Source organism: Danio rerio, chromosome 10 (assembly GCF_049306965.1).
Source record: "Danio rerio strain Tuebingen ecotype United States chromosome 10, GRCz12tu, whole genome shotgun sequence".
Lineage (NCBI taxonomy): Eukaryota > Metazoa > Chordata > Actinopteri > Cypriniformes > Danionidae > Danio > Danio rerio.
Window position 1 is genome coordinate 38,467,776 of NC_133185.1, and position 19,225 is coordinate 38,487,000.

At 35.0% G+C, this 19,225-nt stretch overlaps 1 protein-coding gene across 9 annotated transcripts in view; it reads left to right on the top strand.

Annotated features, from left to right (window-relative positions):
* ryr1a (ryanodine receptor 1a (skeletal)) overlaps window positions 1-19,225 on the top strand; it is a 142,288-nt gene that overhangs the window by 63,719 nt on the left and 59,344 nt on the right. For 4 of the 9 annotated variants that reach the window (XM_068223834.2, XM_073914988.1, XM_073914987.1 and 1 more), the window contains exons 56-73: window positions 63-203; window positions 397-474; window positions 1,596-1,671; window positions 1,785-1,908; window positions 1,986-2,101; window positions 2,178-2,245; window positions 2,758-2,879; window positions 3,029-3,078; window positions 3,252-3,312; window positions 4,698-4,824; window positions 4,897-5,008; window positions 5,090-5,171; window positions 5,258-5,388; window positions 8,036-8,356; window positions 8,607-8,847; window positions 10,767-10,854; window positions 10,961-11,053; window positions 13,639-13,653. In XM_068223834.2, the coding sequence (XP_068079935.2) occupies window positions 63-203; window positions 397-474; window positions 1,596-1,671; window positions 1,785-1,908; window positions 1,986-2,101; window positions 2,178-2,245; window positions 2,758-2,879; window positions 3,029-3,078; window positions 3,252-3,312; window positions 4,698-4,824; window positions 4,897-5,008; window positions 5,090-5,171; window positions 5,258-5,388; window positions 8,036-8,356; window positions 8,607-8,847; window positions 10,767-10,854; window positions 10,961-11,053; window positions 13,639-13,653 (2,046 nt within the window). The remainder of the gene's footprint in view (window positions 1-62; window positions 204-396; window positions 475-1,595; window positions 1,672-1,784; window positions 1,909-1,985; window positions 2,102-2,177; window positions 2,246-2,757; window positions 2,880-3,028; window positions 3,079-3,251; window positions 3,313-4,697; window positions 4,825-4,896; window positions 5,009-5,089; window positions 5,172-5,257; window positions 5,389-8,035; window positions 8,357-8,606; window positions 8,848-10,766; window positions 10,855-10,960; window positions 11,054-13,638; window positions 13,654-19,225) is intronic. The other 5 variants (XM_073914986.1, XM_073914990.1, XM_073914989.1 and 2 more) reach the window with 2 other exon arrangements.

The window sequence follows — 19,225 nt, forward strand, 5'->3', positions numbered from 1 at the left end:
TTTAAGACTACAGTGTTTGTTTTTGTTATCGTGTGTTCCTTACATCAAATGTTTTGCATTAGGATAAAGAAATCTACCGCTGGCCTATTAAAGAGTCCATCAAGGCCATGATTGCCTGGGAGTGGACACTGGACAAAGCCAGAGATGGAGAGGATGAGAAAGTTGAGAAGAAAACAGCCCGTAAGATCTCACAGACTGCACAGGTGAGAAAAGACAAGTATATAGACATATTTATCAATACATAACATGCATATGTAACTAAATACAGGCTACATACAGCTCAGCCATGATTTGTGTTTTTGTGTCTAACATTAAACGACAAATTGCATACATTATTGGTGCTCTTAATAAGGGTATAATATCATAACTCATGTTGTTCTCTTACTTTCTTAATAGGCAACCTATGACCCCAGTCATGGCTATAGCCCCCAACCTATTGATATCTCAGGCATGACACTGTCCAGAGAGCTACAGGTACACAATACAACATCAACTTAGAATTAAAGAGCCCCTATTATGCATTAAAAAATATAATATTTTGGTTTTGGGGGTCTCCAACAAGAGGCTGATATGCATGCAAGGTCAAAAAACACGTTAATTGTCTTAAAATATGCATTTATTTTAACCTAATTTTCTCAATGACGTCCTTATGATTTGTTTAGTTTATTCATTCTTCCAAGCTGTGGTGATTGGTCCAACATATGGAAATGTTTTATGTTGATGTCAATACAGAACAGCAAAAGATTTGAACTCAAGACGATTCATATAAACGACTCTATACTTTTTTTTTTTTTTTTTTTTTGAGAATCAATAGTTTTAAAGATGGTGCACTTTCAGATTTAGACCTCAGCTGGATGTACAAATGATAACAAATAATCTATTTAAATAAATAAGAAAAATAATTAAAAAGACTATTAAAATAATTGGCGGCGCAGTGGGTAGCACGTTTGCCTCACAGCAAGAAGGTCGCTGGTTCGAGCCTCGGCTCAGTTGGCGTTTCTGTGTGGAGTTTGCATGTGCTCCCTGCGTTCGCGTGGGTTTCCTCCGGGTGCTCCGGTTTCCCCCACAGTCCAAAGACATGCGGTACAGGTGAATTGGGTATGCTAAATTGTCCGTAGTGTATGAGTGTGTGTGTGAATGTTTGTGTGGATGTTTCCCAGAGATGGGTTGCGGCTGGAAGGGCATCCGCTGCGTAAAAACTTGCTGAATAAGTTGGCGGTGCATTCCGCTGTGGCGACCCCGGATTAATAAAGGGACTAAGCCGACAAGAAAATGAATGAATAAATTAAAATAATTGACAAATTTAATGACTAATTAAGAATAAAAAATAAATAAAAAAGCAACATTCCATCCAATAAAAACACCGCTCCTTCAATAAGAACAATTATAAAGGCTTTTGATATTGCTTACATATCTGAAATTACCTACCATAGCTTTAAATTAGTGCTGTCAAATGATTATGAAATGAATATAATAAATGCACACACATATATTATGCAAATATAAGTTTTAATTTTGGGTGTTGGATTTTAGATTAATTAATAATTTACATACAATAGAGAATATTGTCTAACTGCACACTGTGTTTTTTTTAGTCCATGGCAGAGCAGCTCGCAGAAAACTACCACAACACCTGGGGCCGTAAGAAGAAAATGGAATTACAAGCAAAAGGTTTGCAATTTTTGAATGATTTTGCTGTTTATTTAAACTCTTATTGTAGCTTATATCTTTTAGTTCCTTTCATTTGCAGTCGTCAATATCTCTCTTAATGTGTTTGTAATCAGGAGGAGGTACACACCCTTTGCTTGTGCCTTATGACACACTGACGGCTAAAGAAAAGGCACGAGATAGAGAGAAAGCGTATGAGCTACTCAAGTTTCTGCAGCTCAATGGATATGCTGTGACAAGGTACAGGAGCTACTGAAATGCATATATTATCCCTAAAAATGTACTTGCAATTATCCTGATAAAAATTTTCTGTCCAGAGGGCTCAAAGACATGGAAAGTGACATTTCATCTATCGAGAAGCGTTTTGCGTATGGCTTCCTACAGAAGCTTCTGAAGTGGATGGACATTGCTCAGGAGTTCATAGCACATCTTGGTACTGGTGACTGCTATGCTTTATTGGATACATTTATGGATGAACTGAGATTAATATTATTTTTCTGTGTTTACAGAGGCGGTTGTGAGCAGCGGTCGTGTGGAAAAGTCACCACATGAGCAAGAAATCAAGTTCTTTGCCAAGGTCAGAATTTCATGCATTATAATTTCAAGAAATATTTCTTTAAAATCAGTACCCAGCAGGCAAATTGATGTCAAAATGACATGAAATTGGCATGAAGCATGTCAAAAGTGCTAATTAATTTGATGTCAAAACCTTGACGTCCATTTGATATCCACATATTAATGACCTTTTGACCACCAAGAAAGCTACAGTAAGAAATGTTTTATTCATCTCAAAGTTTTAATTGCAAATGGCAAATTTACACTGGATTTTGTATCGCTGGTATGCATGTAAACCTGTAAATGAATTTGATAATAATTGCCATCAAAATGACATCATAATTTCATCTAACATTTATGTCAAAAATCAATTACAGGACATCAATGTTCGATGTCATTTTGACATCAAGTTATTCAATTGATGTCAAATTCATTTGCATTTCAGATGTGTTTTGATGTTGTTTTGACATCGAGGTGTCCGCTGGGTACAGTACAGGCTGTAAATAACGTGTAAAATATGTTTGTTCTCCTCAGATTCTTTTGCCTTTGATAAATCAGTATTTTAAAAACCACTGCCTTTACTTCCTCTCCACACCGGCCAAAATCCTAGGCAGCGGCGGACACGCCTCAAACAAGGAAAAGGAGATGATTGCAAGGTTACAAAATACATAACTTTATATGAAGTCTAAGGCCAGATCTCTTTTATATTACTTATTTATTTCACCCTTGTCTTCTTACTGCTTTCTTTTCTTTCTCCATGCTCATTCTTGATGTGTTTTTGGTTTCCTTTAATTTGATATATCAGCATTTTCTGTAAGATGTCTGCCCTGGTGCGACACAGAGTGTTTCTCTTTGGTAAGATATCTACTCTCCTGTCCTCCATCACTTTTCTTTTCAGTTTTCTTACTACTGTTATTCTGTGTGTTTTACTTTTCTCTTGTGTGTTACTCTCTAGCAACTACATTAAATGTGTTTTATGGGTCTGAATTTCTATCCATAACACAATACCATCTGTTTTTGATACATAGGCACGGATGCGCCTGCTATTGTCAACTGCCTTCATATCCTCGCACGTTCGCTTGATGCCAGGTTAGTCTTTTAATTGAATTGTTAATATGCAGAATTATTGTGCAAACCCTTGTTTTTTGTATTCATGGCCTAAAATTAACACTTACTTACCAATACTTGTTCTCGAAAGTAAAGGTCCAGTTGGACATTTGAAAGTAAACTGGAAAGTAATGTTAAGTTGGACTTTAACTCTTGTTTATCTTAAAAAAACAAATATGATGTGGTTTTTAACCATTATTAAATAATGGATAGTAGTTATATATGAAATCTGATGTGCAAGAATAATCTGATGTACTCCTGATAGCATTGTTTTGATGGTCTCAGAGCATCTTAGTTACAGTAAATGATCAACATTTTGAAAAACATACTTTAAAAATCATATTTTTATGATAAATACATTTCAATAATAATAATTATTGTTGTTATTATTGATTGTATTACATTTACAATTTAAACCCTACTGAAAAAAACAGCCTAGGCTGGTTGGCTGGTTTTAGCTGGTCGACCAGGCTGGTTTAATAGGGTTTTGGCCATTTCCAGGCTGGTTTCCAGCCAGGCTGGGAGCCCAGCCAAAACCAGCTATGTCCAGCTTTAACCAGGCTGGTCAAGCTAGTTTTAGCTGGATTTAGCTGGTCATTTTCCTGCCTGATGTCTGGAAACCAGCCTGGAAATGGCCAAAACCCCTCTAAAACCAGCCTGGTCGACCAGCTAAAACCAGCCAATCAGCCTAGGCTGGTTTAAGCTGGATTTCTCAGCAGGGAAAGTATTATAGGGGTTATTCTTTATTGTGTATAATCGGTCACACTTTACAATAAGGCAGGGGTGGCCAACCCTGTTCCTGGAGAGCCACCTTCCTCCAGATTTCAGTTGCTACCCATATCAAACACACCTGAACCAATTAATTAGGACCTGATCACCACGTGATAATTACAGGCAGGTGTGTTTGATATGGGTTGCAACTGAAATCTGCAGGCGGGTGGCTCTCCAGGAACAGGGTTGGCCATCCCTGCAATAAGGTTTCCACATAGATATGAGGTTTCCATAGTTAATTTAGTTATTGTATTTACTAACATAAATTATTATGAACAATACTTGCACAACATTTATTAATCATAGTTCAGCATTATTAACATCCAAGTTCATGCTAGTTACCTTTAAGGCACCATGATTTAACATGATCTAACAATGAACAACTATATTTTCATTAACCTTACTGTAAAATCCAACTGTTTAATCTTACATTACAATACAAATATATTATATAGTATTATTATTATTAACAATAAATGTTATTTTCAGTAATAATATTAACAACAATTAAATGTATTCCCTCAAGATGTTATAACGCACATACAATTGCAAAAAAATGTATTTACATCTCTTTTTCAATTCTGTGACTTTACTAGGACGGTGATGAAATCCGGGCCTGAGATTGTGAAAGCAGGACTGCGTTTGTTCTTTGAGAGTGCAGCTGATGACATTGAAAAGATGGTGGAGAATCTCAAACTTGGCAAAGTGTCCAAAGGCAATCAGGTACAATTTGAGCACTTGCACTGCTATGAGTTGTTCATTTCCTTCGTTGTTTTACACACTATTGTTTCTCAGCCAGTGAAAGGTGTGTCCCAGAATATAAACTACACCACAACGGCTTTGCTTCCTGTCCTCACATCACTGTTTGACCACATCGCTCAACACCAATTCGGAGATGATGTTATCCGTAAGGACTACTTTTAAAACTAAATCATCATATAGTGTTAAAGTGATAAATTAATGTCTCACGTTTTTTTGCTTCTATTAGTGGATGATTTGCAGATGTCCTGCTACCGAATCATGTGTAGCATCTACTCTCTTGGGACTGTAAAAACTCCACATGCAGAGAGGTTTGTTAGAGTGTGTTTGTATATGAATATATAAGTCTGTAGGTGATGACAGTGTGTTTCATATGTTTACTTTTTATTTATATTAGGCATAGACCAGCCCTTGGAGAATGTCTCGCTCATCTCGCTGCAGCAATGCCTGTTGCCTACCTGGAGCCGCATCTTAATGAATACAATGCCTTTTCAGTCTACACTACCAAGACACCGAGAGAAAGAGCTAGTAAGTCATCTCTTTGCAGTTACGCTATCATTCACATCAATTGTCACATCAAAGTTGAAGCAGTATATCCTTTTTTTGTACGTGTTGCTGACTTTTAGACTGTTTTCATAGAGTAGTGGTGTTTGGGAATAACTGCTGTGTCTACTTAATGGTAACAAAATAAGGGTTTTCAAGCTGGTTTTGGGGGAACCCCGAGTAAATGTAAGGGGGAAAAGCATTAAAATCATTAAAAATATAAAAAAAATAAATAAATTAATACTTCTATTAATTTTTTTAAATCAATAAAAGTATAAAAACAAATCACATAATGTAGATAAGGTTTATATTGCAGATTATTACTTTTATTATTATTATTAAAGTGTTGACTCATTGTTTTGAAGTGTGTTAATCATAAGCAGAATATTTGAGTCCGGTCTGTTAAATATAAGAAAATAAAGTGCAACTTATGCCTAGTTCACACTAGAGGATTTTAAGCCTGATTTGAGCCCGATTTGGAAGTTAACAAGCTCGCCGACAGATCGGGCTGTGATCGGGAAGAAATCTGCGGGTGCACGGCGCTCGCCGCTCTTTATGTGTGAACTACTGAGCAACGCATCAACGAGGCTCGCTGACGCGTCGCCGACACCTCGCAGACGGAAATCCAACATTCAGCATGCTAAATATTCCAGAGCAGTCGGCCGACTCAACCCCACGTGTGGTCAGATGTAGTGACGAGCTGCAGCCAATGAGAGAGCATATCAGCATGAGCTGAATGCCTGTGTGTTCAGGAGCTCAGCAGAAACATCTGTGATTGGTCAGAATGGGCATCAGTGCACTCGCTTCATTCTGCGTTAGCACAGACATGAGAGGAGGATATATTAACAGTGGAACTAGAATTATGTAACTATTAGAATTACCATACTGCTCATTCTGACCGTTCTCATATAAAACGCCATACTGTTACATCATATTTACATTCAGAGCTATTATTGAGATATTAAAATTAAGCTTTGAATGTCTCGCATCATATTTAATGACACCATTACCCTAAAAATATAATTTTTTTTTGGTAATACAGCCTATAAATATGTAGTTAAGATACTAAAACACTTAAAGGTCTTGGCTTTCATTACCACTTTCAAACAGGAGCTATTTCACAGCACAGAATATGCTGTTTTGAAAGATATCTGAAGTAAATTGATGTTTTTGCCATCAGAAAGTTTTGTTTATGTTAGCAGGAAGTTGCTAGGCAAGAAAATGCACACATATTTAAAGTCACAGCGAAAAGTATTAGACATGCATGCAGTCATTTTGACCAATATGGTAATTTAAGGCAGAAATGCTCAGTTCTTTACTGTTTTGTTATAAAAAAAATAACAATGTCAGAAAGATATACACTGATAGTTAGAAAACGGCAGGGTGTTATAAGTATGTTAGTTTTATTTCAAAGAGTTATAAAATTACAAAAATTAAAAACTCTCTGTGTATCTATCCACTGGAACCTTGCAGATGAGTGATTAATCCGCTGATAAATCAGCTGATTTGATGATGTTTTTAAATGCTTTCTGGAAAGCTTGAAACGCTGTCACTGATGTAATCCGCACACAAGCAGCCAATAGTGTTCAGCTTTTTCTGACGACTCCTCCCTCAAAATTTCATTGGCTGTGGTTTGGTAGCTTGAAAGAGCTGATGGGGAATGAGTTGTTGTCAGATCATGTAGTGTGTTACCCCCCTCTTGTGAATCATTCACAGAGTGTTGCGTAGTGTGAACACCGCAGATATTAAAAGACATAAAGTCAAGTCATGTAGTGTGAACGGCACAGCGATCTGCTGATGTTTAAAATCCTGTAGTGTGAACTAGGCTTTAGGTGATGATGCGGCCACAAAGCTTATTATTTTCTAATAATTTGGTGGCCTTAAAGACGTATTCCACTTATTCAATAAGGAGCAATGATCATCAACAAATCTGTATTTTTTGTTACAATATTGCAGGTCAGAGTTTTTTGAAGTGTTGTTTATAGTGTTTTGATTGATTGAAGTTTTTAGGTAAATTTAAATACTTGATATATAAAGACAAAACAGATTCAATTAATAAGATAAATGCTTAGAAAATGTTCCTAGAAATCAGCTATATTAAATTGTTTTCATGATTGCGTGCGTGCGTGCGTGCGTGCGTGTCATAATTGTCTGGTTTACCAAAAAGAAGCATGATAGCATTTGACAGTATGTGGAACACCGGCACAGAGCGCAGATAGCTAACTAGTTGAATAAAACAAATATGTTTACAAAGATTAGTTTCACCAAAAATATTGTTGTGTGTACTATCGTTATCATCATTATACAATGATTTGCCTAATTACCATAACTTGCCTAATTAACCCAATTAACCTAGTTAAGCCTTTAAATGTCACTTTAAGCTGAATACTAGTATCTTGAAAAATATCTATTAAAATACTACCTACTGTCATCATGGCAAAGATAAAATATATTAGTTATTAGAAATAAGTTATTAAAATTATTGTTTTTAGAAATGTGTTAAAAAAAAAACTTTTTTCCATTAAACAGAAATTTAGGGAAAAATACACAGGGGGCTAATAATTTAGGAGGGCTAATAATTCTGACTACAACTGTAAATCAGCACAACAGTGTTAATTTACTTTTCCTGCAGTCCTTGGCCTTCCAAACCAAGTTCAAGAGCTGTGTTTGGACATTCCTGAGCTTGACGTTTTACTTAAGGAGATCGGAGACCTGGCTGAATCGGGAGCTCGATACACTGAAATGCCACATGTGATTGAGGTCACTCTGCCCATGCTGTGTAACTATCTGCCCCGCTGGTGGGAGAGAGGACTGGAGAACTTCCCGGATCTGGAGGGTAAGCTGTGCACCGACGTCACCTCTGAATCCCTCAACCAGCTTTTGGGAAGCATCATGAAAATCGTGGTCAACAACTTGGGAATCGACGAAGCCTCCTGGATGAAGAGACTTGCAGGTATGAGTTGTTTTTCCCCTTAATGTATGTGTTATTATATCGCTTAAAAATAAAATTTCAGCTTTTGCCATCAAAAAGACATTTTAGGAACCCTCAAGTAATAAAAAATGTGTATCAAATGTCATGCCACAACTTAAATACCGGGTTTTAGTATGAAAAGGGTTAATCGTGTTTTAATTAGCGTAAATGCTAATCTATCTTTATGAATCAGGCCTCAGATGTTCAACATGTTTTGTTTTTGTTGTTCCAGTGTTCTCCCAACCCATTGTGAGCCGAGCCAAACCAGAGATGCTCAAATCCCACTTCATCCCCACCATGGAGAAGCTGAAGAAGCGAACGTCTAAAGTTGTAGCCGAGGAGGAGCATCTGCGTTTGGAGGGAAAGTCTGAGGGAGATGAGGAAGAGGGAACCATCAGAGACGAGTTTGCAGTTCTCTGTAGAGACCTCTATGCTCTATATCCTCTTCTCATCCGCTATGTGGATAACAACAGGTATTAAGTGGTTCCTGTGTAGGTCAATTTAACAGGTTCATTTAACTTGGTGTACATTTTCTAGTCATTTTGTGGCTATCCCGAAGCTCAAATAATGGCACTAGTAATGCCAAGTTTGTGGGTTTGATCTTCAGTAGCTACAATATGTTTCCATTCACCTATTTTTTTGCACATTTTGCATATGCGCTTAACACATCGGATGATGGAAGCGCCAAGATGCACATCAATTTTTAAAAATGCACATAACTGAGTAGGATAAACTTTTTATTTGATGAGAAAAGATGTGATGTCATGTGATTTTTGTAATAAGAGGTAATGTGATGATAAAAATGTGTGTGAATGGACAAACCAGCAGAGTGAGCACATTGTAAAACATCTGAAATGTTGTTTTGGCCATTCTAAAATGCCTTAACAATCTCAATATTAGTGTTGTTATATGTCTCAGCAAAGTCTTCTGAGGCGCAAGTCATTTATTGAATAAAGAAAAGATTCATGCAGCTTCTTCTACTGCAGTAAATTCAGTTGTTACTGTTGATATTTGGTGCCAGATAATCAGGAAGTGACGATTTTGTTCTCTTTGACTCGTCGGATGAAAACGCTGCTTTATTTGCACATCTTTTGTCCGATATTTAAATTTTGTGCACAAAGTTAATTTGCGTTTTTAGCTGGAAACAGTGAGTGTGACGTCCCAGCCTATGAGCTTTGAGTGCGTGTGTGATCTTCCAGTCTATTGGCTGAGTGTGTGTGGTGTCCAAGCCTATCGGTGGTGAATGCGTGTTTTATTTACAGGATGGAGGTGAAGTGATTGGTTTACAGGTGCCGCTTGTTGGAATGTGGATAAAACCGTGTTTGGCGTGCTCGTGAGAGACTGCTTTTTTTCTGAGCGACCACCTAGGGATGGATCTCGGCTAAGCTTCGCTGACCTTCCCATTTGTCCCCGACTCTTCTTTTCGCTTACTTTATATTATTAATGTAATTCATTAATTCATTTTCTTTTCGGCTTAGTCCCTTTATTCATCAGGTGTCACGGAAAGAAAGGACTAATAAAATGTTTCTGTTCAGGTAGTGGATAAAAGCGTGTCTTAAAGTGTCAATGTACAGTTGAAGTCAGAATTATTAGCCCTCCTGAATTATTTGCCTCCCTGTATATTTTTTCTTAATTTCTGTTTAACGGAGAGCAGATTTTTTCAACACATTTCTAAACATAATAGTTCTAAAAACAAATTTCTGAAAACTGATTTCTTTTATCTTTTCTTATGATGACAGTAAATAATATTTTACTACATTTTTTTCATGGTGCTAGTATTCAGCTTAAAGTGCAATTCAAATGCTTAACTATGTTAAAACAAGTTAGGGTAATTAGGCAAATCTTTGCATAACAGGTGTTAAAAAAATATTGCTTAAAGGGGCTAATAATATTAACCTTAAAATGGTATTTTAAAAAATTAGAAACTGCTTTATTTTAGCCAAAATAAAACAAGTAAGACTTTCGCCAGAAGAACAAATATTATAGGAAATACTGTGAAAAAAAATCTTTGCTCTGTTAAAAAATCTTTTTGGGAATATTTGAAAATTAAACTAACAGAAGGGCTAATAATTTTGACTTCAACTTCAAAATGAATCCTCATTGCACTTAAGTTTACAATGACAATAAAGCTTGTTAACAAGTCTTTAACGATTAAAGGAGGTATTATAATGCTTTGTTTCTTTATTTCATCTTCATTTACAAGTAGCAGGGTATTTGCAACTACTGTAAAAATTTATGTCCGTTCGCATCCCGTCTCTTTGTGCTCCCTTGCGGTACAGTCGCAAACTGCTGTCACACCTAAAAACATGTTCTTAATCCTTTTGTACCGCGGCGGCACACCCAGCAGTAATGGTCATTTTAAACTGTCACCCTCTGTATGTGTTTTTTTTAGAGCAAGATGGCTGACGTTTCGAGACCCAGATGCTGAGGAGTTGTTCCGCATGGTGGGAGAGGTCTTCATCTTCTGGTCAAAATCTCACGTAAGAGAACATCATTTAAGTGTCAGCAGTCAAAAAAAAAAAATAATTTGAACAAAAATTGCTGGAATTTTGATTGTTCTTCAATTTCTGATTCATCTTAATGCAGAATTTCAAGCGAGAGGAGCAAAACTTTGTGGTGATGAACGAAATCAACAATATGTCCTTTCTCACTGCTGACAGTAAGAGCAAGATGAGCAAGGTGAGGCCTGTATTGTCAGTCTATGGGAAACTTTATTGTTTGCTCATTGATTCCTTTCAATACATGATCGTCATGTTTGTATTAGATGTAATATTTCAATATTTACTTATAAGATTAAGGTTGATTCACTTTTCAATCTTTAAGCAAGATTGTGTTGTCAGTAGGGCTGCACAATATATCGTTTCATCATCGATATTGCAATGTGTGAATACACAATAGTCACATCGCAGGACAGGGAATGTGGAGTCAGGGTTTTAGTTGACCAGGTACAACATCTTAGAACTCATGAGAATTTTGTCATTTTTAGTTTAACCATAATATATAAAGTAAAAGCTCATCGGTGGCTTGTGTTTTTAAGGTCTGTTTAAACATTTTAAGCAAGTTTAAAGCATCTGGGCACAAGCAAAAATTACATTTGTAGCTTCAACAAGGATTAACTGTATTTAATTATTTACACAATGAAGAATATACAACTTTATTGTACATTTGATTAATTTATTTTCGTTTCATTTGTATATTTGCTCTATCTCCGCTTGTAACTTGATTATATTTTATGCACTCTCCTACAAAATCATCCCAATCTATCCCAAATCATTAAACTAACTTGACAAAAATCACAATATTAATCTCAATAAATTTATATAATTTACATTTTTCCCAATATCGTGCAGCCCTAGTTGTCAGGCATGTTTATTTATTGTTATTTATATGCTATTATAATGTTTGAAAGTTGTTTTATTGTTATGTATTTATCATTTTAGTTTATACATGAACTTTAGTATATACTAAAGTATATACTAAATTCTAGTAACTTCAAATATTATTATTATTATTATTATTATTATTAATAATAATATTAGATTTGCATTTTAATATTTTATTATTCAAATTTTTATATTTCCAATACCTATTCTATATAAAGTACTTAAATTTTACTTAAATACTTTAAGTTGCTAATTTATATATTTGTATTAGATCTATATAATTTAATAATTCCAATATTATTTAACAAATAAATAAATTTCATTGTTTATTTCAGGGTTACCGCGGGGTCTTAATGTCTTAAATCTCAAAATCAAAATTTTAGGCCCTAAAAAGTCTTAAACTTATTGAATATTGACATATTTAAGACCTACTATATATATACAGTTGAAGTCCGAATTATTAACTCCCCTGAATTTTTAGACCGCTTGTTTATTTTTTCCCTAATTTCTGTTTAACGGAGAGCAAAATTTTTCAACGCATTTCTAAACATATTAGTTTTAATAACTCTTCTCTAATGACTGATTTATTTTATCTTTGCCAATATGACTGTAAATAATATTTGACTAGATATTTTTCAAGACACTTCTATACAGCTTAAAGTGACATTTAAAGGCTTAACTAGGTTAATTAGGTTAACTAGGAAGGTTAGTGTAATTAGGCAAGTTATTGTATAACGATGGTTTGTTCTGTAGATTATCGAGAAAAAATGTAGCTTAAAGGCGCTAATAATTTTGTCCCTAAAATTGTGTTTAAAAAGTTTAAAACTGCTGTTATTCTAGCCGAAATAAACAAATAAGACTTTCTTCAGAAGAAAAAATATTATCAGACATACTGTGAACATTTCCTTGCTCTGTTAAACATCATTTGAAAAATTTTTAAAAAGAAAAAAAAATTGAAGGGGGCTAATAATTCTGACTTCAACTGTATATATAAATGTGTTGTAGGTCTTAATCTTTTTTAAACAGGTCTTAATTTTCCTGTTCATAAATACCTATCCAATCTGGCCAACACCCATATAATCACCTACAATCCATGTCAATAAAACTTTAAACTTTTGCTAAGTAATATTTAAAATATTTAGAATATATTATAATTTTTAATAATGTATTATAATACATTTTTTGATAGGGCAAATAACAGTTTATTCCATCTGGGCCATTTAAAAAATTCCTTAGCATTTAGCCCTTTATGAGTCTAAAATTTCATTGATAATGGTCTTAAAAAGTCTTAAAGTTAACTTGGTGAAACCTGCAGAAACCCTGTTATTGCTGTGTTAACATATTATAGTATTTATACACAGCTATGAGAAAAAATAACAGACTTGAAAATTGTCAGTCTTTCAGGATTTATTAGACATGGGTTTAAGAAAAAATAAAAAGCATATTGCATTAAATTTTTTTTTTTAATTGGAAAATGACAATTGGTTAATTTTGTTGCCTAAAAACAAATGAAAACATGGGACATATTTTATTATTTAATGGGAAACTGAGAATTGATTTTTTTGCATAGCTGTGTGTGTGTGAGAGTATGCATATTTTTTCTTCTATTTATCCTTTCTCAAAAATGATAACACACAAAAGGAAACCAAAAAAAAAAGTATTTGTAGCCAGTGGTTGTTTTGGCGTCAAGCCCCACAACAAAAGGTAAAGTATAAAGCTTTTCATGATTTTTCTGAGGATATTGAGTCAGTGATTTGCTGCCATCATGTGCAAGTGCTTTTGGGATGCATATGGTTTTACAGGATTTAGATACCAGTGTTAATGGTGTTCTCTCTCTGACTCCTCTTTTTTTTTCTCGTCTGGATGCTGGTGGGTTTCTAGGCCGGGGACTCTGAGGTTAGCTTTCTGTCTGCACGACTGCTGTGCTACCGCATGGCACCTCACATCTAGGGGGGCGCATTTCATCAACTCCCCCAACACACTGGCACTCATAACTGTGACCAAACTAGTGTCCATAGGAATAACACGCTTTTTCACGTGTCATTTAGAGAAAGACATCATGCTAGATATCATCACAATTTTTAACCCTAATTTGTTCTTAGTACAGTAGTTTTATGGACATGGTATACAGACATAAAAAGAAACTATTTAACTTCGATAAAGTTCTCAAGAACTGATTAATTCTGTGAATTATGGGAACATGCAGGGATACACTGATAGGTTACAAATATTAATTAATATTGATATAAATATTAGTCATTTGCTTATTATTTTATTTTGTCTCATTAACATATATTATAGTTTGATCTTAATCAAATAAATATAATTTCTTTTTTATTTAACTTAAATAAACTAAACTAAAAATTAAGCCTAAATTTAAATTAAAAAAAAAAAAAACTTAAATTAAAGCATTAAATCAAACATCTAAATGGGAAGGTTGATTTTTGTGCGATCAGCGTACCAAAAAAATTGAAAATTGAAAATTGAAAACAAACAAAAAACAAATAAAATTCTAAATAAAAATTACAACACCAAATCCAAAAAAAAAAAAAATAAAAAAAATAAAAAAATTCAACAGTATGGAAAACGCAAATAACAAAAAGAAAGTAGTAATTTCTAAATTTAATTTCACTTTGCATCCATTTCTCCCAAGAAATACCTAAAATACTGAGTACAGTACACATTTCTAATGTCCTAATAATGTTTCTAATAATGGTCCATCCCAGATGACTTTGAACCCAGAAAAGTCCATGGTGCTTCTGGACACTGTTAACATAAGGCTTATTTTTGGCACAGTACCGTTTTAACTGCCATTTGTGGAATGTAACTACATATTGTGGTACTTGACAAAGATTTGCCAAAGTAGTCCTGAGCCCATGTGGTGATATCACCTAAAGAGAAATGATTATTCTTAATGCAATGCTGCCTGAGGGAACGGAGATCACGGTGGTACAGCTTAGGCTTGCGCCCTTGTCCTTAATGCACTGAAATTCCTCCAGATTCCTTGAATCCTTTAGTTATGTTATAGAATGTTGAAGGTGAGATATCTAAATGTCTTCCTATCTTTTTTTGAGAAACATTGTTTTAAACATTTCAATAATTTTCTCACAAGTTTGTCTTGGGCCCATCTTTGCTCCCAGAGGACTTGACATTTCTTGGATGCTTCTTTTGTACCAAATCATCACAGTCACCTGTTTCAAATCACAATATTATTTAACCAGTTTACCTGATTACTAGCCCTAAATCACCTCTGTCCCAACTTTTTTGGAATGTGTAGCAGGTCTGAATAACAGAAAAGGATGTATATTTACAAATGAGTTGAAGTTGACCAGACAAAACATGAAATATTTTGTTTATATTGTCTACAATGAAATAAGAGTCAAAGTAAATTTGGAAATCACTAGTTTCTTTTTTTTATTTGTAACTATTTAAGAAACTATTTAACTTCGATAAAGTTCTCAAGAACTGATTAATTCTGTGAATTATGGGTAAAATGCAGGGATGCACTGATAGGTTACAAATATTAATTAATATTGATATAAATATTAGTCATTTGCTTATTATTTTATTTTGTCTCATTAACATATATTATAGTTTGATCTTAATCAAATAAATATAATTTCTTTTTTTATTTAACTTAAATAAATTAAACTAAAAATTAAGCCTAAATTTAAATAAAAAAAATAAAACTTAAATTAAAGCATTAAATCAAACATCTAAATGGGAAGGTTGATTTTTTACAGGAAGTGGAAGTGGACACAGGAAGTGAACACAGGAAGTGTTTTCACACTGTTCCAAATTCTTCTGATTTGGGGTTGAATAATAGTTACTCAGTGACACTAGAACAACACTGATACTTCTATTTATTGAACACTCATTTATTGAATCATTAATACAGAACATACCTTATATATTTAGCATTAAATTGACATAGGGAACATTGCTGAATCAAGAACAATTATGTCCCTTTACAGTTAATCAGTAAAAATGTATCTACCTTTTCAATGCTAGAGTCAATATGCTCTTGGTTTTATTTTGATCAGAAATCATTTGATAAATATCGATGTCCATTACTGTATATCAGTGCGTTGCCCCACAACATGGTGACCAAAGCAATTGCAGTATGTAAAAAATGCTGGGTTTCATACAATTCCTTCATGTTGTCCCAACACAAATTGATTAAGTTAACTTAGTTGTTTGTACAAATTTAAGTAGATTGAACATATTTTGACACCTCAAAAAAACTCAAGAATTGTGTTGATTCAGCTTATATTAAATACGTAATTAGAACAAGCAGCATGAATATAGTTTTTGAGTGCATTCTCATCAGTGCCAATTCAATATATTCCATTAACAAGAAGCGTCAATTGACACTAACAGGTCGCTGCTTTTGGCTCTATCGGTGCAAATTTAAATTGGCCTAATGATTCAATTTGAGTCACAAGAACCGTCCCATCCCCACGGACACAAGGGCCACAGGCTGCCCGTCGTCCTGCCAGTGTGTGAGGGGGGGAGTCTGAATGGAGGCGTTTGATGAAAGAACTCTTTGTAGAGGCTCATGGCACTTGATTCCATGTTCGTTTCTGAGGGTTCGAGCCCCTGGAGGCCTGTGCCATCACCCTGTTACAGCAGTTTGCATTCGGATGGGGATCTTCATACATCTCTTATCTTCCTTTCGTATAACGGCTGCAGGTTGGGGTCAATTTTTAAATCTGTTCAGGAAGTCAACTGAGAATGCACACGAATCAAACTGTATTTCAGTTTATTTCCTAAACTGGATTCTTGTGAAGGAATTTGACCTCAATTAATGTATATTTGCGTCATACATCCTCCTTTACAAAAGGGGGAGCATTTAGAGTCCATCCTCTAACGTGTGCCTACTAAATTCCACCTTAACAGCAATTGTTTCTGTACTAATGGCTTACACCTCCATGTTGATCCATTTTTTGTTTCCCCATCCACCCCTTTTAACCCATGACCCCTGATGCAATCAAAAACAAATGATTGAGGCGGGTTTATGGAAAAGGGGATTACACTTACAGACTTTAGAACTAATATAACATGTAAAATGCAGCTTTAATTGTTAAGTTGCATTAACTCTGATAGATGGGTCCTTCTTTTATCTGTATTTAGACTTCAAACTCTGATAATACGCTTTGAAACCTACACCTAGGTCATTTTTATTTGATTTTGAATGGTCTTAATCCTGTAAATTCTGCTATTTCGTTTATGATAGTTGAAGTGGTTTAAGTACTTTAATTTAAGCATCTCGGTGGTGTGACGATGACTTTAATCATAAAAGTATTTAATTAATTTCTTGAGATTGTAATAGGAGATAACGAGTGACAATTCATATTTATATTGATATATTTACTGTAAGCAGTCTTCTATACTGTTATCAAGATTTCATTTATTTAAATTACAAGCTATTGTAATTTAATGCTATTGTTAAGAATTTAATCTTACCTTTTGCCCATCTAAATACGAATAACTGCACTAAGTAGTTTTGTTTGTTTGTTTTTTCTTAGTTTGATGTATTGTTTCTTCCTCAAGAATGAGCTTTTTGTTCCTAATTTATCATATAAGAGAATACTTTAAATGCCTAATATGGCAAACATGATACTGAAAAAGCCAATATCAAAAACCCATATTCTTGAATTATAATTTCTCTTCAAGGGATGTGCATGTTCACACCAAAAGTATAAAATGTAGACGTGTTTGCTGTAATTCAAGTAATTCTATTTGAGTGGGAAATTCACTTGAGCTGAAAAACATCCTGTGAGTAAACCAGAGCTAGTGATGCGGTGCTCCGCAATTGGTGTGAACCCATCATTAGTTCACCCAAAAAATGAAAATCTTAAAAAATGTTATTAATTACTTGCCTTCATGCCATTCAAACACATAAGACCTTCAGGAAACTTTAAAAATGAAGATATTTTAGATTAAATTCAGAGAGCTCTTTGATCCTCCATAGACCTCAGTGGTCCCGAGATGTTCAGAAAAGTAAACAAAAACATTGTTAAAACATTTTTATGTTACTTCAGTGGCTCTAAACTGTAACCATATGAAGCTCCTTTTGTGCACTCAAAAATAAAAACAGCTTTATTTGCCGATGTCTTTAAGGTATGGTCAGGGTGCGCATTTACTATGAGCAGTATGGTGTTTGCTTGTGTTGATTTGGTGTTGTTTTATTGTTTTTGTGAATAAGGGTAAATAATTGCAGAATTTAAATTTTTTTGGATGAACTTACCCTTTAAAGTTAAATAAACTATTCTTTTATATCTTATTTTATATATACATAGCATCCGGAAGGTATTCATAGCGCTTCACTTTTTCCACTTTTTTAGTTACAGCTTTATTCCAAAATAGATTAAATTCATTTATTTCCTCAAAATTCTACACACAATAGCCCATAGTGACAATGTGAAAAAAGATTTTTCGGCACACGTGTTTTTGGGAAATTTTGCCCATTTCACTTTGCAGTACCTCTCAAGCTCTATCAGGTTAGATGGGAAGCAACGGTGTACAACCATTTTCAGATCTCTCCAGAGATGTTCAATAGGATTCAGGTCTGGGCTCTGGCTGGGCCACTCAAGGACATTCACCGAGTTGTTGTGAAGCCACTCCAGTGATTTATTTTGGCAGTGTGCTTTGAGTCATTGACCTGCTGGAAGATGAACCGTCGCCCCAGTCTGAGGTCAATAGCACTCTGTAGCAGGTTTTCAATCAGGATGTCTCTGTAGATTGCTGCATTCATCTTTCCCTCTATCCTGACAAGTCTTCCAGTTCCTGCTGCTGAAAAACATCCGCACAGCATAATGCTGCCACCATCATGCTTCACTGTAGAGATGCTATTAGCCTGGTGATGCGTGGTGCCTGGTTTTCTCCAAATGTAACGCTTGACATTCACTTCAAAGAGTTCAATTTTAGTCTCATCAGACCAGAGAATTTTGTTTCTTATGGTCTGAGAGTCCTTCAGATGCCTTTTGGCAAATTCCAAGCGGGGAGGGGCTTCCGTCTGGCCACCATACAGGCCTGATTGGTGGATTACTGGAAAGATGGTTGTCCTTCTGTAAGGTTTTTCTCTTTCCACAGAAGAACACTAGAGCTCAGACAGAGTGACCATCGGGTTATTGATCAACTCCCAGACTAAGGCCCTTCTTCCCAGATCACTCAGCTTGGATGGCCAGCCAGCTCTAGAAAGAGTCCTGGTGGTTCAAAACATCTTTCACTTACGGATGATGGAGGCCACTGAGCTCATTGGAACTTTCAGAGCAGCAGAAATTTTTCTGAAACCTTCCCCAAACTTCCCCAATCCTGTCTCAGAGGTCTACAGACAATTCGTTTGTCTTCAAGCATAGATTGTGCTTTGACATGCACTGTCAACCCTTATATAGACAGGTGTATGCCTTTTCAAATCATGTCCAATCAACTGAATTTACCACAGGTGAACTCCAATTAAGCTGCT